Raw genomic sequence first — 23,724 nt, forward strand, 5'->3', positions numbered from 1 at the left:
TACATTTTAATTTGCAATGTTTTTATTCCTTTTCATCCTTGCATCTAATCTAACACTTCATCCTATCAAATTTAGCCTCATACCCCAATTCCATCCACCTTCTTCATCTCCATCACGGTTGCCATCACCTCCCACCTGGACCAGTGTGAAAACCTCTTAATGGTATTTTCTGCCTACCTCTATCCTCTCTACGATTAACTTTCCACCTGGTAACTAGACTAATCTCTTAAAAATATAGCTCATATTCTGTTATCCTCCCCCCTACTTAAAATTGCCCAGTTCCTTTCAATCATACCTAGAAAAACCCCAAATACTGTATTCACTCTGATTTTATAAACTGCATGATTTGGACTATTCAACCCCCTCCCCCCCGCAACTTGATCTGCTTTCCCAAGTGTGTCCTGGACACACAGGTCTTCTTTCTATTTCTGCTTCTCTTAACTCACTAAGCATATTCAGATTTAAGGCCTTTGCAAGAACAATGGTAGCTAATACTTCTTAAGAATTTGACTATTACCAAATGCTATTCTAAACTCTTAGTATGTATTTCTTACTGAATCATTAACATTTGAGACCGATATTATCACTGTTGCTACTCACGAGACACTGAGAGGTGAGAATCCAGACCCAGGAAGACTCTCTAAGCCACACCCAAGTCCTTTAACTTTCTGCTTTCCCTTAAATTGACCCACAAAGTGGCTAAATCCACTAAATGACTGCACCCCCACATAAGCCAACTGCCTACCTGTGTTTTCCTTTAACTTTTGAGTCCTAACTGACCTTTACCAATTAGATCTCATATTAAACATCACAGTCTGAGGGGTCTTGCCTAGTCCCCTGATCTAAAGTAGCTTCCCAGTCACTCTTCATAAAGTGTCCCGACTTAAATATTTGCATTCAATTTATTCCTACCAGACTTACTTAACTGGTTTGCTTATTTGTTTATTTATTCTTTCTCTCTTCTTGACAAAATGTAAGCTTCACCAGAACAAGGTGTCTTGTCTTGTTCTTCATTGTAACTCTGGTGTCTAGAACAACAGTTGGTGCTCAATAATTATAAATGAGTCAGTGAGACACACCTGTTTGAAAGCCGCATCCAATAGCCCTTCTTGTAAGCACCTAAGGACTTGCGTTCTAAGTTCACCCACTATGGACCAACCGTCCACTACTCAGTGAAAAGTGAAGGACATCACCATATGTGATTATTATTTGACTTTTGGGGATTTTAAGCAAGTTTATTGCTAGGAATCAGAAATTTTTAATGTGCTCCCTCTCTCAGATTAAGAAACTGCAGACTCATTTAAGATGTGGGTATTTTTAAATTGTTAATACTTAGTCATTAGCTCTCCAGTTAAAGTATACGTCTCAATTAATACTATAAAAACGGTTTTATTCAAAAATGTGACTCCAGGATGAAAAGCTGTGGTGGGCTGAGATCAAGTACAAGGTGGTGCTAGGAAGACAAATCTGGCATTGCACATGGAGGGTCACGGGGCAGATGGGAGACGGCTAATGGATGATAGACAAGGAGGAGGATGACAGGGAGATGATTGCACACAGGAGAATCAATGAATGCAAAGCACAAACTTCATGCATGTTCATAGGGTCTTCCATGGCCAAGTACTAGGTATCTTTCTTTAGGACCAAAGCTCACATAGTATCACAGGCATATTTTGAAAATGATTTGCATCTGTCTTATTTGCATCTATCTTAAAAGCCATTCACTGAAAACTCACATTTTAAAAAGTTTGTAAAATTATATTAATTTACTAATTGTAGGGATAAATTTTCTTTATATGGACAAAACAATTACCATCGAGACACATGTGTAGGATCAAATCAGTAAGTCTTGATAAGAAATATAACTATTCAACTTGCTTTTTTATAGACCCTCACATTCATTTTTCATAGAAAACGGAACATGACAAATTAGTTGAATTTGCTTGTTTCTGCATTTAACAATTTATGGATATGCTTTTTCGAAGAAGAGAAGAGATAATGTGACTTAAAAAAAGGTATACTTAAATTACTAAAAGAGCTGTTTTCACAGATTCAGTCTTATTATATGTGATAGTCCTTAAGCTGAATTTGTATTTTTTATTTAATATAACAGATATGCAGGGAATTCCTTGCTACATCCTTTTCTTCTCAATACATATTTGTTCTGAAGTAACTTCTTCATTTAATTTTCCTTGCAAATTAATACAAAAAGAAAAAAAGAATAAAAAGGGACACAGAAAGGACAGGCATAGGCATTGGTATTTTGAGAAGCTATAAAATACAGCTTTCCTTCCTGTTTTCCTTTACATCTCCAGCACCTAAAAATAGTTCTGATACAAAATAAGTTCTCAGTAAATGGTTGTTAAATGAATAAATTGATCATTTAATCTTTAAATAGTAACAATTGTTTTTACCTTTTAACATATTTTAGAAAAATGGGGCTACAAGAAAACAGTAAAATCATTTTTAGTTTTATAGTCAGAAGATTTTAGCCCCAGGTATAAATTCTTATCCTAATTTCTGGTCTCAAAAACCTGAGGTCTAAAAACCCTCTGCCATGTAGATGCAATGCTGGATTAGATACAAACACCCTGTGCCTCTGCTATGCTGGGCGCTGGCTGCAAATGTTTAATAGATAAGATTCATAGGATGAATGAGTCCCACGTATAGTTCTTACTGAGGCTTCAACTAATCACATCTGACTGCATACCCTACCATCTAAAACATGAAACCTCTGAGACAGAGATAAGGTTTCTGTCTTCTTGCTTGGCCCATGTCATGCTTCAGTCTGGTGATAAAGGCTGCTTATGCCTAGGTAGTCAGTTTGGCTGGTAAGGCAGGTGAAAACTTCACTTTGGAGTCTAAGTCTATAGTTTGACCATTTGAAATGTTGTCAGACTCCATGACTGCTAGAACTATATTCACTTTCAGAATGGGAACAAAACGGTCTCCATAATTTCTTACTGGTTATGTTTCCATGCGGTTATTTCCTCTGGGTATTAAGTTTTGTGAGGATGAACATTCCTTTAAATTTACATTTCACACTTGGGACATTATATGGATCTATATCCAGAGCAAATGTTGACTCAACTGACTTCAGAAATTCTACATATGTTTTGCTCCAGTGATAATGAAAGATGGTTCATCTTTAAAAGTTACTGTCAAAGACTTGGGAGTAGTTTTCACCCTTTAATTAGTGAGTCTTCCACAGAAACATACTTTTCAAGGTCAATCACTTATCTACTTCGAAATAAAGAATATACAGTTTCTACTTGAATCGTATGTTTATATCTTTCTATATCTCTTAGTACAGCTCCTGCACATGCACTAACTGAGGAATCACTTATTAGCTCTTCTTAACATCTACGTAAAGGAAGTGATAAATGTTATCATTCATACTAAGGATTCTGCTTTTTAAGGTTGAAAGAATTAAAGACAGGGAAATTTCCATGTCAATTGGAAGACAGAGCTAGAAGTTTAAAGAACACAGTTTTTCATCTAGTCCTTACAGGATAAAAACCAAATTAAGATGCAGAATGCTCACAGCTTCCATATCTGCAGACTATTTACATTTTCCGTCTCTACCTCCTTCCACGCTTGAAGGCAGCATGGCACATAAACCTCCAGATGATTTTTCAATAGGAATTTATAAATGTGATTTTACCTTATACAATTAATGGCTACTGAATTTTTGCAGCTATTTTAACTTTTTACATTACAACTTAAATATTGTAGGCATGGGACTAGAAGGTTTTATATATGAATTATGAAAGTTTAGAATAAAAAGTAACATTCTCTCTCTTCAGCTCTGTTTTCCAGAGGCAAACACATTTCACAGTTTCATTTTAGGGCACTAGGTGGTTATATTTCTATTTCTTTTTTTTTTGAGACAGAGCCTCAAGCTGTCCCCCTGGGTAGAGTGCTGTGGCATCACTCACAGCAACCTCCAACTTCTGGGCTCAAGCGAGTCTCCTGCCTCTGCCTCCCAAGTAGCTGGGACCACAGGTGCCTGCTACAACACCTGGCTATTTTTTTGGTTGCCACTGTCATTGTTGTTTGGCGGGCTCAGACTGAATTCGAACCCGCCACCTTAGGTGTATGTGGCTGGCGCCTTAGCCACTTGAGCCACAAGCGCCGAGCCTTATATTTCTATTTCTAATAATATACTTTTTTCCCACTTTTTTGATTTTCAATTCTAGACATTGTTCCTTGAATTTCTAGTCTGCAAGATGAGGATTCAGTTCACCCAGCCTCTACCACTGACTCTCATATCTCCTCCTCATATGCTTTTATGACTACTCATAGTTTGACCCTTATCAATTTTGTAACTTCAAGTCTTAAATTTAAATTTTTATCATTTTTTTCGAGTGTAAGAAAAACCTCTTACCATCATATTTTTGAATATGAGGACAGTTATAGCCCCATCTTTCTATTTCTTCCCTCAACTTTTAATTCTTTAACAATGGGAACGTTATCTGTTCTTCTATATTATCATGGCTGGAAACATTTGTCTTTTCTTTAACAATGGGAATGTTACCTCTTCTTCCATATTATCACGGCTGGAAACTTTTGTCTTTTCTGTAATTATAGAGTGCATACAATGTGTGTCAAGTATTCTATAATTAGTTTATGGACTGATTTTACAATGTAGCCAAGTGTGTTTACATTATTATAACCATGCTTATATTGTTCCTAGAGAGCTAAGTGGTGAACTCAGATACGTTCCCTTCTTCTCCAAGCACAATATCATGTTCCATATAAAGCAGAATATTAGCGTGGCTAGGCACCAGGTTTCATGGTGTAATCGTAGCACTCTGGGAGGCCAACGCAGGTGGACTACCTGAGCTAACAAGTTTGAGACCAGCCTGAGCAAGAGTGAGTCCCAATCTGTACTAAAAATAGACCAAAAAAGGAAAAATAGCTGGACTTTGTGGCAGTTGCCTATAGCCCAGCTACTTGAGACCAAGGCAAGAGGATCTCAAGCCCAAGAGTTTGAGGTTGTTATGAGCTATGATGTCACAGCATTCCACCCAGGGCAACAGAGTGAGACTGTTAAAAAAAAAAAAAAAAGACTATTCTTAGAGTTAATTTTAAGTGAATACTTTCATATACATCAATAATCAATAATTGTCTTCACCAGGTGGCACCTGTGGCTCAGAGGGTAGGCACCGTCCTCATATACCAAGGGTGGCAGGTTCAAACTAGGCCCTGGCCAAACTGCAGCAACAACAAAAAATAGCCGGGCATTGGGGTGAGCACCTATAGTCCCAGCTACTTGGGAGTCTGAGGCAAGAGAATAGCCCAAGCCTAGGAGTTGGAGGTTGCTGTGAGCTGTGACACCATGGCACTCTACCGAGGGCGATCAAGTGAGACTCTATCTCTTAAAAAAATAATAATAATAATAATTGTCTTCACCATGCCCATTTTTTTCTAGAGGGTCTCATGCAATCTATCTCCATATCAATTCCACTTATTTCTGAGACCTCCCCTTTGGAGCTGGGTTTTCTTCCATTCTGGACTAACTGTACTTAGGCTTACTGCACCGCTGTCCTTCTGGAATTGGATGTCCTGCTGTTTTTCTTGTCTCATGTCTTTGCTTATCTTGGTTTACTCTCTTATTTTGCTGCCATAAATCCTTAAGTAACTTCTCAGGAAATAGTGCATTTTGTAGGTAAAGTTTCTGGCAAGTTTGCATATAGAAAAGTTTGCAAAAAAGTTTCCTTTGATTTTTCTTCCTAAATATAAAGCCTCTGATCGTTATCTTCTGATATCTAGTATTGGTGATGATAAGTCCGGTCATATTCTAATTCTTACCCTTTTTCATGTGATTAGCTCATGCTCTTTCTTAGAAAAGTTTCCATTTCAATTGATTCTTAATCTTCTAACATTTCACAGTAAGTTTTTTAGAAGTAGATCTTTTTCGTTAAAGATGGTGTGTGTGCCCTTTTCATCAGAATATTTAGGTTTTAGAAATGGGGAGAGGTCGTTTTCTTTGATAACTTTCTTCCACTTTTTTTCCTCTCTCCTCTCCTTCTAGAAACCTCTCTCTTTGGATGTTGGAGTTTCTGGATTGACCTTACGTGTCTCCATATATTTCCTTTTATTTTCATCTTTTTTGTTTGTTTGTTTGTTTTAACTTTAGGGATACCGCTCTTTAATTTCCAATTTACTTGGTTTTATTTAAATTATATGTTTAATTTCCAGTACTCCTGTCATGGTTTCCCTTCACAGTGCTCACTGCTCTCTGAATTATCTCTTTATTATTGGGGCCCTAGTTTTTAAGTATGTTTATCATTCTTATTGCAAACTTTAAAAAAAGTCTGATCATTCTTGGTTATCCGTTCATTTTTAAAGGTTTGAACCACAAATCTTCGTGGAAACTGTATCTTTAATTGGGGCTCAACACTTCTTTCTCTGGAGAGTAAGCAGGCAGACTACCAAGGTCATTAAGCAGAGGTCTTGTTCTGGACCTCCATGACCTAACTTAGTGTCCTAACACTTTTCAGGTAAGTTTTATGTTGTTTGGTTTAACCTGCCCTCTGGGGTCCTACATCGACAGACAAGATGGAATCAGTGGCTAGGAAGGCGTGCTTTAAGTGGTGTCCCTGTTTTCAGAGCCCTGTCTCACTCTCAATGTCCTTTCTCCCTACGTTTCTCAGTCCTTTGTGTCTCTTCTTCCAGGCAGATCATCTTCCTCCTTAGCTCTCATCTACTCTGCAAAGACACTGATGCATCTTTCTCCTTCCTTCCTCCATCTTTGACAGCCACTCTCCATCACCTCTGAGTTCCAGAAATTTGTTAAAACTTCTTCCTGTTTTAAAAAAATACAAGAATACCTCTCGTACCATTCTCTTTGCTTGGGGTTCTTGGTTTTGGTTTTTTTGTCCACACGTTTTACTCCTTTCTTATCATTTTAACAAGACCATGGAAAAGAAAGGAGATGAAATCATGTGTTAGTTCATTATCTAGAGTCACAATTACTTTCCTATGCTTAAGAAAATAATCACATATTTGTTTTGTGGTGTTTTTTCAGGGAGGAGGATGTCTCTCTTTCACTCTATGAACACTTGAAATTTTCATGACAATTGTCATCTATTTATTTTTAAATATTTGTGTGGGACTTCATTAAAGATCATATTACTTGGGTGGTGCCTGTGGCTCAAAGGAATAGGGGCCTGGCCCCATATACTGGAGGTGGCGGGTTCAAAGCCAGCCCTGACCAAAAACTGCAAAAAAAAAAAAAAAAAAAAAAAAAGATCATATTACTTTCACTTATTATATATTCAAAGGATATACTCAACTAGGTCCTATCAGAACACAATAAGCTTTTTATAGTTCAAATTGATACTACTTTACTTCTATATTGTTCATCTGTTTATAGCAAGTAGAGCTGATATATTCCAAACAGGTTTTAACCCAGGGTCTTGCTCTTCAATACAGATAAAGCCATAAAGTCTTCTGAATTATTGGCCTGGTTGTTCAGGTTGGAGGAAATCACAAAGGAATTCACTATACAGGTTTAACGATCCCATCACATTTTGCTTCCTTCACAAAAGAGCAAAAATATATTCAATTCAGGTTTAGTGAAATGCAAGAAGAGATTACTCAATTCATAGCTATCACTAAAGGAATAATGCAAAGTATAATGTTACCAGCCGCCTTCTTCCTAATGGCAATGCTAAGTATCTGCCAATTTCCATATACAAGGAAAAGAAGACCAAAAATAATCTGTAAACTAGAATTAGTTTTGTCCTTGGTTTGCTTTGCCTTTCCATTCTTTTCCTTCCAAATCCATAGGAACCAACAGGAACTAACTGGAAATGCATCAATTCTAAAGCTAAGCAGAGGAGGATAGAAGGGATGGGAAACAAATAGGACCATGAAAAAGTGAGAAAATAGCAGAAAGAAAAAGATGGTGCCAATGGATAGGAAAGAGGATTCCCTAAACCTCACCGTTTCTGGGCAGTTACAATGCTTTTCACAATGTGGATAGTAAATCACTTATAATCTTACTGTTTAAAACGTTCACAAAAAAAAATGCCTAGGTTTCTATTTGGTTTGGTTTAGGAATTTATGGAGTCCATACTATGCCTAAGCTCTTATTCACAGGTAGGTTAATAAAAAGAAGAGACAATTCTTTCATGAAGGCCATTGATTTTTCAGGATGTCTTCCATGTCTTCATCTTTCATAGCGTGTAAGTTCAGGGTTGGACAGCTTGTGTTTTGGACATCTTGTTCTTCTGTGGTCATGACTGCCCTGCCAGGCCCCATTGTCATCTGTTTAAGACATTTACTCATCAGGCTCAGCGCCTATAGCTCAGTAGCTAGGGCATCAGCCACATACACCAGAGCTAGTGGGTTCGAACCCAGCCCGAGCCTGCCAAACAACAATGACAACTACAACCAAAAAATAGCCAGGCATTGTGGCATGCACCTCTAGTCCCAGTTGGGAGGCTGAGACAAGATAATCACTTAAACCCAAGAGTTGGAGGTTGCTGTGAGCTGTGACACCAGGGCACTCTACTGAGGGCAACATAATGAGACTCTGTCTCAAAAAAAAAAAGAAAAAGACATTTACTCTTCAAGGTTCCACCTCTTTCAGGTACATGGTGATTGATTTTTTCTAATTGTCTATAAAGGTGTCTTACTCAGAACCTACTCATTCACCAATACAAAGTGAAAATTGGTGCAGTTCTTTCTGGGTGTTACAAGCTATAGTCCCAAAGCCTGGCTAGGAAGATGGGGAGGTTTGCTGTTGATCAGGTGTTCAGGTTCATGAGCAATTTGTTTAATTTGTCTGACTTCTTCACTCAGAAGAAGCAACCACTGAATCTGTATGACGATAATGACTTTCCTCATTTATTTATTTCCAAATGATACAAATAGTTTCCCACTTTAAAATTTTACACTTTAGATTTAGAACTTCAAAAAAGCGACTACTCAAGGTTCAAACTGTGGTTAAATCCATAGCACCTCATATGAACAATCATTTATTCAGCATATGTAACATTAAGCCCATGAACGTGCTTTGTTTTATGATTCCTTTCTTTGCTCTTGGTATGAACACGTGTGTAGGAATTACTGGCCAGGCTCACCTAACATGTTTATGTTGTTCTATTTCAGCATGTGGCAAACTGATGAAAATCACAGGCCCAATTACTGTCAAGACATCTGGAACCCGGTTTGGTGCTTGGATGACAGATCCGTTAGCATCTGAAAAAAATAACAGAGTATGTTGCTTCTACAAACAACTTTGTTTAGAATTATATTTTATTTACACACTTTCTCTACTGGGTCATTTATATTTTCTTCAGGGGTATTGGTATCAACTTGAAAAATGTTGCACTTGTTTGCAAATATTTTCTGTTTGCTAATATTAATATATGTAAATGTATGGAAAACCTATTTCAGTAAAATGTCCCATCCTATAATTCAGCCATTTAGTGCATCTAATCTTGATTGGTTTTAGTCTTGTTTTATGCTTGTAAAGGTCTAATTATAAGCTGACAAAGTTCTTTGTATGTAGTGTATTCTTTCTACTACCTGTTTTGCGTGGACAAAAAGTAGCACTAAATGAGTTAAAAACCTCAAGGACTGACTAAATTCATTAAATAAACTGAACTAACTATCCCTAGAGTCCAGAGATAATTTTAAAAGAAATAGCACTGAAACCTTTTTTGGGTGCATTTTTGTAAGTTTCCAATGACTATATTATGTAAATAAATATAGTGGAAATTTGTCACAGCTCTGATGATGGTCTATTACAGAACTCAATATAAATTAAGATGCTCAAAGTTTCCATCCAAACAGGATTAGTTATTAATTTAGTAAAATTGTTTCATTAAAAGGTGGTTGTACCTACAAGCTGATCCAATAAACAAGTGTTACTAGAAGATTTTATAGAATCTGTCAAGGAGAAATAATTTGAATACGCAAAATTAGACCTTTTTTTTTTTCAGAGAAAAAAACGAAATAAATATAACTTCCTGAAGGTTATAGTTTTTGCAGTTATTCGTGATTGTATTGATCTATCAGATGATGTAGTTTACATTAACATATGTTTGGTTCACTCAGTGATATGCCCCAAATGGTAAAAACTAAGAAACACATGTGTAGTCCCAGCTATTCAGGAGGCTGAGGCAAGGGGATTACTTGAGCGCAAGAGTTTGAGGTGCTGTGAGCCAGGATGCCATGGTACTCTACTCAGGTTGACAGAGTGAGACTTTGTCTAAACAAACAAACAAACAAACAAAGCCACTAAAAAACAGAGAAGGAAAAAGCAAATTAACATCAAATAAGGAAATATTCAGTGATTTCTTTTCCACATAGATGATGGCAATGTTTTTATAAAAGCCTGACAAGCTATCACCCTGCAGCAGGTCAACAGTTAAATAATGTGGCTTCTGGAGCCTGAGAATTGGGACATTGGTGTGTGTTGATGCTCGCTGTCTTTATTTTGGAATTCTCAGAAAAATACAGAACTCAGTCACTTCATTCTTTTTTCTCCTTCTCAGGTCTGGTACATGGACAGTTACACTAACAATAAAATTGTCCGTGAGTACAAGTCAATGGCAGACTTTGTCAGTGGGGCTGAATCAAGGACATACAATCTCCCTTTCAAGTGGGCAGGAACTAACCACGTTGTCTACAACGGCTCACTCTATTTTAATAAGTATCAAAGTAATATCATCATCAAATACAGCTTTGATCTGGGGAGAGTCCTTGCCCAGCGCAGCCTGGAGTACGCCGGCTTTCACAACGTCTACCCCTACACGTGGGGTGGATTCTCTGACATCGACCTGATGGCTGACGAAATCGGGCTGTGGGCTGTGTACGCCACTAACCAGAATGCAGGCAATATTGTCATCAGCCAACTTAACCAAGACACCTTGGAGGTGACGAAGAGCTGGAGCACTGGCTACCCCAAGAGAAGTGCAGGGGAATCTTTCATGATCTGTGGGACCCTGTATGTCACCAACTCCCACTTAACTGGAGCCAAGGTGTATTATTCCTATTCCACCAAAACGTCCACATATGAGTACACAGACATTCCCTTCCATAACCAATATTTTCACATCTCCATGCTTGACTACAATGCAAGAGATAGAGCTCTTTATGCCTGGAACAACGGCCACCAGGTCCTGTTCAATGTAACCCTCTTCCACATCATTAAGACTGAGGATGACACATAAGCAAATGGGGTTTGTTTTCATTGATTTCAACAGTGTCATTTGTAATAAACTCCGTAGGACCTCTTCTGTTTTTTTTTTTCTGTATTATTACTTTTCATCATTTCTCCAGAGCAAGCATTTTTTTTTTAATAGTAAAATTGGTGTTTCAAAGAACAGCTGAGCTTGTCTAGGTTAACGTGTTGGAAACACATCTTAACTCCTAAATTTACACGGCCTATCTCATCCTTGTCATGAAAAGCACTAAAAAGAGTTTAAGTGGCTAAAGTCATAGCTTTGCAAAAGATTAATGATCTGCCTTGTATTAGAGTCAGAGACTAATGGCGGCTTAAATGCATGAATGTCTTTTTTTTAAGACTCCATCATTTTTTACCGTCTTTTGCTCCACATCAGGAAATATTTTGGTAGGATTTAGAAGGAAATAAAAAAGCACTTTCCTCCCATTTATTTATCTAAAAAGACTTAAAGATTTTATTTATGTGTAAAAATAATAATTATTACTTTGCAGTTAACACAATTCTCTGATGCGGTGCTGTACAGTCATTTTTAAATCTCTTGCTAACATTTTATTGGCAATATGTATTTCTACCATTGTAACCACCATTGTGCAATTGTATCTCTTCACATCTGTGAAAGTAAGTCATATTTTTTATAAAACACCCTGAAAACTAATCTTAGTAATTACTCGAGTCAAATCTCAAGTGTGGTCAGGAAGAATCTTCTTGGCTTACCCCTCTGCATAGGCATTACAAATTAAATAGAAAATCAAACCAGATACACTACATAGAGTCTTTGTTTTACCCAAGTCTATTGGAACACTAACATTGAATATAATAATTGATTCAGTGCCCCTGAGTTACTCTGTTTACCCCACTGAATGCAACCCAACAGTTGCTTGCAAACGATTCTGCTGAGTCAACAAATTGGATTTGCATTGACTCCACCTATTCGTGATATGGCAAAGTTTGATCTTCATAATTAAATATATTCGTATTTTAACATAATATTTTACACACAACTTGCAATTGTGGAATTTCTTGTATCAGAACTCTAAAAGCATGTGAAGCACACAGGAGAATCTTAAAAAAAGAAAATTTTTGTAATGTCCTCTGTGTTAAGATTATGACCCCTGGAGAGTTTCTTGGTAAACTTTGTGCAAAAGAAAATGTTGGAACAACGTGAGAGTTATATGTGAGGTTTAAAAGTGTAAATAACCCATTCAGAAAACGAGATGGAAAAGTGATTCTTTGTTACTCTGATTTGATGTATGTGCAGAGATATTGTAACCAAAAAAAGAAGAGTTTTAATAATATTTATGTTAATAACTCCACAAAACATATAAACAATCTATATATCAAACACGTCCTTGAGTTTAAATGTAATTTCCATATATCAAAGGTAGTGCCCTAAAGCAACCTTACGGAAACTAATATGGGTTTATGGGTTTAAAATTTTAAAAATATATTGCATAATAAATACTGTATAACAAATTGTTGTAAATGTTTAGTTTCACAAATATATAGTGCCACAATTTTTTCTGAATGATGAAGATATAATAATTGAGATAATTCATTGTGTAGAGAAATGAGAAGATTTAAGGGTCATTCATTTTAAATGCCACAAGTAAAACGTCATCCTCACACATCTCACTGTCAAAATTGTTAAAGAATACAATCTTGAAACTGTTAAGATTTTAGAAAATTTTCTCTTGGTTGTTTTGTTTTGGTTTTTTGCCTACAAAAAGTTAGCATGACTAATGACCATTCTGGATCCTTTTGCGACAGTGTCTTGTCTTTTGGAAAGTTTACATAAGTTCTCCTCTGCTATTAAGAGTTGGAAAATTTAGGAGATTCACTAGTCATTGCACATATACCACAAAAATAATCAGTTACTATTTTGTATTTCAACAATCTGTATGAGGAAAGAAAGTCACATCAATTTCAGAAATGAATGAATTTTTAAATAGATGGCCTGTAATAGATATCTAGATCGTCATTACTTTTTCAAAATGATGTCATATGGTATCACATACATTCAAAATTTGGGTGATCACAGCTTCTTTGTGAGGTGCGCAGCTTGTAAAGCATTTTACTGTTTTCTGTGTCAGATTTCACCACCATATCCAATTTACAGTGTACTTGCTGCTCGAGCAAGCACAGATTTTATTACTGTCACTAGAAGTGGGGGTAACACAAGTTTAAAATGTGATTTGCATTAAAGATTCCAGTTGAAAAGCATTTTTCTTAATAAATCATCAGTTTTGTGCCTGAAATAAAGAAGAACTTACTCTAATCAATGTTTTTTTTTAATCTCTAACAAATAAATTTTGTGAGGGAAATGAACATTTTTAAATCATCTGCTTAATTCAAACAGTAAAGAATTCCAAGCTCAGAAAGTCTTTCTTCTCAGTGAACAATGGAACTGGTACTTTTTAAATCAGCCGGATTAACAAACTTTTACATCACACTTATAATAATAGGTTCACGTTCTCATTGTGTTTGTGTGTTATTTGTCTATGAGACGCTTGAATCACGATACTTAATACTTGCACCTAAACTTAACATTTGCACGTTTGGAAATGGTAGTATCGCACTGCAGATGAACTTATGAGCAATTCGTTTAGAGTTCTCATAAACTCAGAATCTCTGATTCCTCCCATCATTTACCCTCAGTACTATTCCCTCTGATACAGACTTATCTTCACAAAATAAGGTAAACTTATTATTTTTCCTAATAAGATTTTCATATCCGAAAATCACTAACGAACTTATAAGTACAAATTTTTCACCTAGAAGAACAGTTTTAAAAATATGACTATATAAAATCATGCTGATTTTCATTTCAAAATAAACCAGTTATATCCCTGCTAAGGTAAGTTTTATGTATAATAGTCTTTTAATACGAATATCCTTAAAAAATAATCTTTTTTCAAACCATACTTTATCTGGTGAGTTTAGCCAGTGCAGAGTTTCTAAAAGATAAACGTTTTCTAATAGTGTACTTTTGAAAACAGAATCAAAATTGTCATCTTGCTCACTTGATGGGATATATATGATCACATTCTTTATCATACTCCATGTGACGAAGGTCCTATGACATGATCGAAGACGGGACATTTAGAGACAAAGTGTACGTGCTTTCTCCACCAGCATAGGGTAAATGGTCTGTGGGAAAGCTGTAATCAAGTGGTCTACTTAATACTATAGGCAAGGGGCATGAATTAAAATCTGGATGCTATAGAATGAACCAAAAACCTTAATCACTGACTGCTTAGAGCTACAGTTATTTTTAGAAAATTCTAGAACTATGAACTATCATTCACTTCAGCAAGCTGTAGCCATACTAAAATCAAGATAATGGAATGGTTTTTGGTTTGAAACGTTAACTAACCTCAGCATAAAACTCCCAGCTAATAATTGGTCATTATCAGTAGCTTCATAGAAGGTCTAGGGCTTCATGAAATCTGTTCTTTCGAATTGTGGAATTTTTACTAGAAAATATGCAATGAAAACATTAGCCTGTGGGAAAAATCCAACTTCACTAAAATTATTTTTCGAAGAAATGATAAATATAATGCTTGAAAATCTCGTAAACAAAGAATAGAGAACTATTTGTCCTACTGTTTAGCCAATTGGAAAGAAAGGCTTTCCTAAAAATGACTTTACCAGACTGACTTATCTGATTCCCATCTTGAAGTTATGTTACACAGTTTATCCCTTTTGGCTGATGAATTTCATCAAGCTTAGAAGAATTTTAATCCTGTTTCGAGTCTGCCTTGTCTCCAAAATGCCAAATTGTTGGCAAAAAAACTCGTACCCTTTGATGCTCAGTTCGTGAAGTGCCAAATAGGTTTACAAATATAAATTGTCACCAAACGTGACTTGAAAATGTTATAAAATAGAGGCATAAGAGTGAACGATTACTTTCAAATCTATGAACATCTTAAAGCATTATTCTTACCTAGACACGTGAAGCAGGATGATGAATAGGAAAGAGTTCTCAGGAATATCCTGGCGCTGCAGGAAGTTTGCTGTTCAGCCATAAGGCCTGTTTGCAGCTCAGTATCAAGCTGCAGCCCGACCGAAGCTGCACGTGCCTGGCAGAGCTTGCACCCGGTAAGTGATTAAAATATTGCCATGATATTAATATGTATTGTTTTCTACCACAATTCAGACTTAGAAGTATTAAATATAAGCAGACATTTCCAGAAAATAAATATAATATTGACAAAAGTCTTGAAAATGGAGCAAGAAATGAAGGGAACACTGGCCATTTAAGTTGAAGTGTGCTGGGAACGTTTAGCATATCACAGCCATGCAAGCCAGGTGAGTTGTCTGTATCAGTCTAGACTCACGTGCACTCTTTTTCACAACCAGATAATGCTGTATTATTTATTAAAAAAAAAATAAACACTATGGGAGGCAGAGGCAGGAGGATCAATTGAGGTCAGGAGTTTGAGACCAGCCTGAACAAAAGGAGACCCTATCTCTACTGAAAATAGAAAAATTAGCCAGGTATGTTGGGGGATGCCTGTAGTCCCAGCTACTCAGGAAGCTGAGACTGGAGAATTGCTTGAGCCTAGGAGTTTGTGGTTGCCGTGAGCTAGGCTGAAACCATGGCACTCTAGCCCAGGCAATAGAGACCCTGTCTCAATAGGTGAATGACCGAATGAATAAATAAATAAATACAAAACCAAACTACCAACCCCATGACCTTTTAGATTCCAGGAATATGGAGGTCAACAGTTAAGGTCTTCATATGTTTATATTCTAATGGAAACAGGTTGCTTACATTCTAACAGAAACAGGCTGCAACAATAAAAACAAGAATGAGAAATCAGTTTTGATGATACAATGGTTGGGAAGGAAATAAAAAATATCTGTATAATAAAGAGAGATGGAATGTTTGCTAGGAGCAAGGTGGAGTGGGAGATGATGTTTAGAAGGGATAGTCAAGGGAGGTCTCACCCCAGCTGTTTCCGGGCATAGAACATTCATTCACAGAGTGAAATGTCACCACCCAATTCACGTAGAAACTTTGACCTCTTTCTTTCTGACTCTAGAAATCCATGAACCAAATGTTGCTAGTATTTATTGCAGAAGTTTTTGGGTTTCTTTTCTTAACTTACAGTTCAACAGTACAGTTTTTGGAATAGCTGAACCTCCAAAACATACATGCTAAATTTAATGTGTCTGTGTATATTCTTTCTGGTAGAAGATTTTCAGATTTTGAATAAAGTCACAACCAAAAATACCACTACTACATCAATTCAATCTAATTTAAACCCAAATTTATTAGTACCTTTATAACAAGCGGTGAATATTTGTTATCTTTCTTGCAATCCTCAAGAATTGTGGCTTGCATCAGAGAGAAAGGAAATAGACTACTATTATCAGTAAGGGTTTTTGTCCTTTTTTTTCTAGAAGAACTAAAACCTCAGAAGAGTATTTTTTTATATTTGGACTAAACCCATTTTTTTTTTGTGATCAAGCCTTTTGGGCACATTCTTGCCAGATTCAGTGACCCAAGAGTCTCTATTATGAGGCATGTCCTACATCCATTTGAGTCTGTAGAACATTCTCTTATAATTCTAACGCAGGCTCTTGGCAGCACGGTTAGAATCTGCCTGGAATTGAGCAGATGCAGTGCGCTCCATCAAATTTAACTGCAAACTCTTCTGAAATTAGCTTCTGTAGCAACACATAAACAGGGGAAGGAGAGGTTTTTTAACACTCGCCTTAGTTTAGAAACTACTGTAGCTGACATGCATATAATCCACAGCTTTGGAAAATTCTTTTTAAAAAAGTTTTTGTATTTGCAAAAAAAAAAAAAACAAAACTCCAGTCTCACCTCCAAAGATAAAATCCTGCTGAGCAGAGAACTGAGGCTGTTTCTGTCCATGATGTTTACTTTGATTTTTCCCCCTGAAGGACTTGAGAAGATTTACCCGTTATTTTCCAATCCAGTGTAAGCCCCCAAATAATAAAAATAAGTATGTTCACTCTCTCTCAAGTGTCTTTACTAAACTTCATTAGAAACTCTCATCGAGTCTGAAGTAAGCACTGAAAAAGAAATTGAACGGTATCTTACATTATCAGATTTATAAGACATGATAAAATCTAACTATGTAAATCCCTACCTAGTCCAGCTATTTTTTCCTAGCAATTATCTTCCAACTTGTTCAGTTAGCCTTCTGTTTTCCACTCTTATTCAATCAACGCTCCGATCTCCATCTCTGCACCCAGAACCTGGTGTCTAGTTTTGGAATGCTTCTTTTCTGTTACCTCTTCTGTGCAATCAGCTCTCCTTTTTAATTTGGTCAAGGACCAGGTCCATCAGCTATGACTTTATACAACACTCCCTGAGCAAGCCAGCCCTTATTTTCCAAGTCAGACCAAAGGGCAGGGTGTGTACTTTCTTTCCCTCATCATTTACTTTCAAGGTTGATTTCTAACTCCTTTCACTGCATCTCTATTCATCTTTCAGCATTCACTTAAAATATTGTCTTATTTCTCTGATGCATATGAAATAGTCATTCTTTCTCATTCCCATGGTATTGCTTTTTTTATTGTCAAAAGTATCATATCAATTTGCAATTACTTGTTTTCTTCACATTTGTGTGGACTTCTCAAGAGTGCAGTCAATGAGTTAATTTTTTTATGTGCCTGACACAGTGTTTGACATAGAATAATACCACATCGATAACTGAAGAAAAATAAGGCTGAGTGGTTAAGTAATCCCCTTACATATCTAAAAACATTAATATCTGTCTGTAATCCTACAACTATGGGAGGCCACGGAGGGTGGATCGCCTGAGCTCAGGAGTTTGAGACCAGCCTGAGCAAGAGCAAGACCCTGTCTCTATTAAAAATAGAAAAACTAGCCAGGCATTGTGGCGGGCACCTATTGTCCCAGGTAATTTGGAGGCTGAGGCAGGCAGCTGTCTTGAGGTTGCTTGAGCTATAATGCCATGGCACTCAACCCAGGGCTACTGATTGAGACTCTGTCTCAAAAAAAAAAAAAAAAAAAAAAAAAAATAGTTTTTCATGTAGTGCAAACAACTCTTCCAGAGGGTGGAATATTTATTCTGAAATAGCGTCTAATAATATACCTCTGAGCGAGTTTCTTGTTTTCTGCGAATGAAAAAGCACTGGGCACTACTGGTAGCTGTCAAAAGCTGCCGTGTAGGGCTTGAGTTTTGCCTGGGCCTTCCTCAGAATCTACCACAAGGGCTAGATGGACTTTATTCAGGGACGAGTGGTACAGTTAGTCACAAACTCTCACTACTTCTGATAAATGCAAACTTTTACCAACTTTTAGAAATGTTTCTATGTCAAGCCTTGATTGTCAGAAAACATTCTGGTTTTGTTTAAAGTACAAAACCTACTTAACTGGATTGAACACCTTCATTCCTTATGTCCGAACTCTCCCTGAAATAGAAACATATGCTATTTCTTCTTCTGAAATAGTTTCTCCACCATCTTCCTGACTCGCACAAATGCCACAAGTGATAGACGACAGCGCCCTGTTCTATCTGCAAAATGGACTACAAAATGCTGCTGGAAGTCCTCTCTTCCTCTGAACTCTCCACCAAAAGGCTCTAACCTGCACTCTTCCGTCAGATTTCATAATCCCAGAAAGCATTATGACCCAGTGCTGCCCATTAACAAACCATGGCTTTCTGTTGCCATTACATCCATTTCAAGCTGCTATGACTGAATCTCCCAACATAGACAACTTGTTTCAAGTATTCCCCAATGTACTGCCTCTAGTCCAGTCATCAAGTCCATGTCTTTGTCCACAAATGCATAACAGAAGCCTTTTTCCTCTAAGTTTATCTAATGTTGACAAGCTGACTATCCTTTCTCTTCTCTTGTTATCAAAATCTTTACTAATGCTTCTTGGCCCAAATAATTCCAGATAGAGCATCAACATTAAAAAGTAAGATAGAATGGTCAGACACATTTATTAAAAAAAAATATGAGTTTTTCATCTGTACAGAAGAATGTGGTGATTTGGGTGAAATGATTTTAAAGAAAGGATAAGTTCTCATGTTTAGGAAACAAACAGACAAAACTTGCCTTGGACCTTATAGTTCAATTAATTACTTTCTCAAATATGCATGAGATGTTTTGTTAGACCAAAACTCTGTCAGAAGCTAACTAATGATGCAATAAATTCTAATCAAATAAACCTTGTGTTTGAATCAACATTTTACCACATTTACTCATTTTATGCATATTACTCTGGAGAAATGATATAATTTCCGGTGGTTCCAAGAAATAGAGGGAAAGCTTCCTCTAATGAATCTCTAAAGGAAATTGGATTATGTATTATCATATAAACACGTTTAGACTATACTAAAATACCTCCCGGGGCACTTCCCCTATCTGGGGCTTACTGTAGACTGATTTTGAAACTTTTTCTATCTAGTGAAAACTTCCTGAAAGCTTCATATTTCCATTTCACCCAAACAAGGTAGATACCCTAAACCTGTTAATATCAGAATAGGTAATAAAGGAAGAAAAGAAACCAGCAAAGCAAGAAGACAAAAATTGCAGTAAGAAATGAAATATGGGCTCGGCGCCTATAGCTCAACCGGCTAAGGCGCCAGCCACGTACACCTAAGGTGGCGGGTTCGAATCCCCAGCCCGGACCCGCCAAGCAACAATGACGGCTGCAACCAAAAAATAGCCGGGCGTTGTGGCGGGCGCCTTTGGTCCCAGCTACTTGGGAGGCGGAGGCAGGAGACTCGCTTGAGCCCTGGAATTGGAGGTTGCTGTGAGCTGTAATGCCATGGCACTCTGCCCAGGGGGACAGCTTGAGGCTCTGTCTCAAAAAAAAAAAAAAAAAAAAAAAAAAAGAAATGAAATATGAAGTTTAGCTTATATGCACGCTGAGTCTGAATTGAGACAACCCATTCTTCATTTAGAAAAATATTTATGGTGTGTTTGGGAAAGTTGGATCTGTTAAATAAACCAGATGCTAATTACGGTGGACATAAATGCTGATTAAAGGCAGACTGAGGGGCTGCTTTTATGAACTTCGCATCCCACAGTATTTGACTAGGCATGTCTTGGACTTTGTGAGATCAGAAGCAGCCACTGAAAATAATGAAAAGCCCTGGGCAGCGCCTGTGGCTCAAAGGAGTAGGGCACTGACCCCATATGCCGTAGGTGGTGGGTTCAAGCCCAGCCCCACCAAAAACTGCAAAAAAAATAATAATAATAAATAATAATAACAATGAGAACACCTCTGCTTCTTACTATGAGCTTGGTACATTTATATTCCCAGTTGATCACTTTGTTAAATACTTTTTAGTCAGACACATTGGTGTGATTCAATTTCCCATCACTGAACTGACTTACTTTCTCTTATTTTCATACACTGCCAAACAGAAAGTTCTATCCTGATGGAGACCACTGATGTCTTACTCATGTTTTCAGTTTCAGTGCCTAAATTAGTGCCTGAAATATAGTAGTTTGCCAATAAATGTAAATTGAATGAATGAATGAATGAAATAAAGCAATCTATTAAAAAAAACCTTCTCAAATTAAGAATCCTAGATTGCATATCTCAATGTCTGGTATGGTTCGGTTATTTATTTCCATGCTTATTTTTGAATTTCTTTGGAGGTTATGTTTATATACCGAATAGGATTAAATATGTGTTTGTTTAAACACAATGATTAACTACTAGATTAAATAAAATGCCATCTTGAGTCTGTAGTAACACAAGCTAAATACCTGAGTTATTTTTACCTGTCAAGTAATCTTATCATAAGAATTTCTACAACTTCTGTTATGACTATTACTAATACCAATAATAATACTGCACTAATAACAATGGGTGGGGGAGATTAATTAGTAGTATCCGGTATCCTCCTACACCTGAGGGCAGCTTATTTTGTTTTAAATCAGATGTAAATAGACTTGAGTATTTTGGAATGTAGGGTTACATTTTTTGTTTGCCTCTTCCTTTAATCATCTCTGTGTAGCCGTAACCCAATAATGAACCATTAAGAGAGAAATTTTCTGTCTCTCTAATAACAACTGAGAAGATCTTCTCTGTTATTTTTTTCTTCCTTGTCAGAATTTTAGTGCTCTACTTTTATAGCTACACTCTTTGGCCCTTCTGTTCTTAAGCTAGCAGGCAATTGGAAATTCCTTATTTTCCCCTAAGAGAGGTACTGATTCACAATATGAAGTCAGCATTTCCCTAAAAATCATCAACATCTGTTGTAGTCATAAGTAACTTGCCTTTGGAGTCTCCCCAGAACATCCTGCAGAGCTTTGCCTACACCCACTGCTTCAGCCAGAAAAATATCATCAACGCCTCGGAAGAGTGATGTAATGGTCTAAGGAAACAGAACAGAGTTGAGAAAAGAAAGCATAAAGTTTGCAGAGCTGCCTAGGACATGGGCATTGATTCTGCTTCCTTTAGATGTATTAGGCCATTTGCCCACATTCCTATTCCACGTATGTTGTCTTCCTAAAAGCCACAGAAGTCCCCTAGTATGAAAAGAGAATATGAAACGTTAAGTCCAATGTCATCGTCTCCATCTGAAAACTACCTGCCCTTTATTGACTCGCCCAGTTATTAAATCAAATCCCATAGTCTTCCGTTCATGTTGACACTGTACATTTTTCTTTTCTGTAACTTAGGCCCTCAGAACTACAGGAGTTGTAAAGCGTCATTTCACCAGCAACTTTGAGATAGTCAAGTGGCCCAGCTATAGAATTTAATCCGCAGAAGAGTCACGTGAGGGTTGGCACCCCGCAGAGAGGCCTGCTTCTGCGGCCTGCTTCTACCCTTCCTACCATTACCAGGCAGGTCGCATTAAGACGATTTCTCTTTTATCGAGCGTCTTCACCAGCTAATACTGAACCCCTCGTTTGTAAAAGCCTGAGGCATACAGACTTACAGGAGGGACAGGTAGTATGAGAAACGATCCTGAAATAAGAATTCACAATTCTTTATGAGGTATATCAATCAGAGCTATTTTTAAAAAACAGAGAAACACATTATGGCTGGTATTCGGGGTATCTATCAAAAAAGTGAAAAATAGAGCAAACAGAAAAAGATATTCTGGATTGTGGTTTATACTTATCACGCTCCCTAATGTCAAGGGTCCAAAGAAGGCCCTGCTTGCTACAAATAAATTCCCTCCTCTCCTCTCCTCCTACGTCTCTTGGTAAAGAATAAAAGCAAAGCAAGGTAACTCTATGTATTCCTGGCAAGAACCTTCTGTCTCTTCATCTGCTGCCCCAGGTCCACAGCCTGAGGGAAGCAGGTCCTACTTCTTAATGTTCCAAGAAGCCTAAGACCAGAGTTCAATCTAGTTCCCAGTGGCATTTTATATCCACTTTCAGACTTTTGGCTTGCCACTGCAGTGCCCATTAGAACTCAAAAAGGGTCATAAACAATGTCTCCTATCTTGCTAACCTCTGTTCTCAATGTGCCCTTCCCCTCGAGATAACTGAAACCTACTTACAGTAGTTCTTAAACCTAGCTCAATCTCCTAGAGAGGAGTTATTTATTTATTTTATTGCTTGCTTTTAAAAAATAAACTTTATGTTTTAGAGACTTTTTGATTCAAAGCAAAATTGCACCAGTGGTGCAGAGCTTTCCTAGGCATCCCCTTCACACACACACACACACACACACACTCCACTTTATCAACCAGAGCAGTTTATTTTTTACAACTGATAAACCTACACTGATGTATCATTCTTGCCTGGAGTTCATACATACTTTATATTAGCATTCACGTTTGGGGTTGTACATTTTATAAGGTTGGAAGACAAATGTATACTGGCGTGTATCCCCCACTATAGCATCATACGCAGTAACTTTACTGCCCTTTAAATCTCTTCTCCCTCCCTCTCTCCTCACCCCTGGCAACCACAGGTCTTTTCCTGGTCTCCATTGTTTTGCCTTTTTCAGAAAGTCATATTGTGGACTCACACAGCGTGTGGCCTTCACAGATCGGCTTCTGTCACTTAGTGATATGCCTTTAAGTTGTCTACGTGTCTTTTTATAACTTCACAGTCAATTATTTTAGCAACAAGTAATATTCCTTTTTCTGGATCATCACAGCTTATTTATCCATTCACTTACTTAAGGACTTTGTGATTCGTCCTAAATTTTGACAATATCAACAGAGCTGTTACAAACATCTGGACGTAGGGTTTTGTGTTAACGTAAGTTTTCAGTCATGGGGTAAACACTAAGGAAGATTATTACTAGATCCTATTATATTTATAGGAGTATGTTTATATGTAGTGCGTGGGGAGAGTGTGTTTAGTTTTGTGAGAAACTGCCAGACTGTCTTCCTAAGTGGCAGTATTATTTTACATTCCCAGGGCAATGAATGGGAGTTCCTGTTTCTTCATATCCTTGCCAGCGTTTGATGTCGTCAGTGTTTTGGATTTTGGCCACTTTAACAGTGTAGTGATATTTCATTGTCACTTGAATTTGCACTTCTCTGATGACATACTGATGAGGGGCTTCTTTTCATATGCGTATTTACCAT

General features: G+C 37.2%; 1 protein-coding gene across 3 annotated transcripts in view; it reads left to right on the forward strand.

Moving 5' to 3' along the window:
* The window catches only part of OLFM3 (olfactomedin 3), a 203,571-nt gene extending 190,696 nt beyond the window's left edge, over nt 1-12,875 (forward strand). For all 3 annotated transcript variants that reach the window (XM_003784104.2, XM_003784103.2, XM_003784102.2), the window contains 2 exons: nt 9,124-9,230; nt 10,515-12,875. In XM_003784104.2, coding sequence (XP_003784152.1) covers nt 9,124-9,230; nt 10,515-11,192 — 785 coding nt within the window. In that variant the 3' untranslated portion in view covers nt 11,193-12,875. The remainder of the gene's footprint in view (nt 1-9,123; nt 9,231-10,514) is intronic.
* The last annotated feature ends 10,849 nt before the right edge of the window (nt 12,876-23,724 follow it).

The sequence above is a fragment of the Otolemur garnettii genome, unplaced genomic scaffold (genome assembly GCF_000181295.1).
Source record: "Otolemur garnettii isolate 467f Iridium unplaced genomic scaffold, OtoGar3 scaffold00010, whole genome shotgun sequence".
Lineage (NCBI taxonomy): Eukaryota > Metazoa > Chordata > Mammalia > Primates > Galagidae > Otolemur > Otolemur garnettii.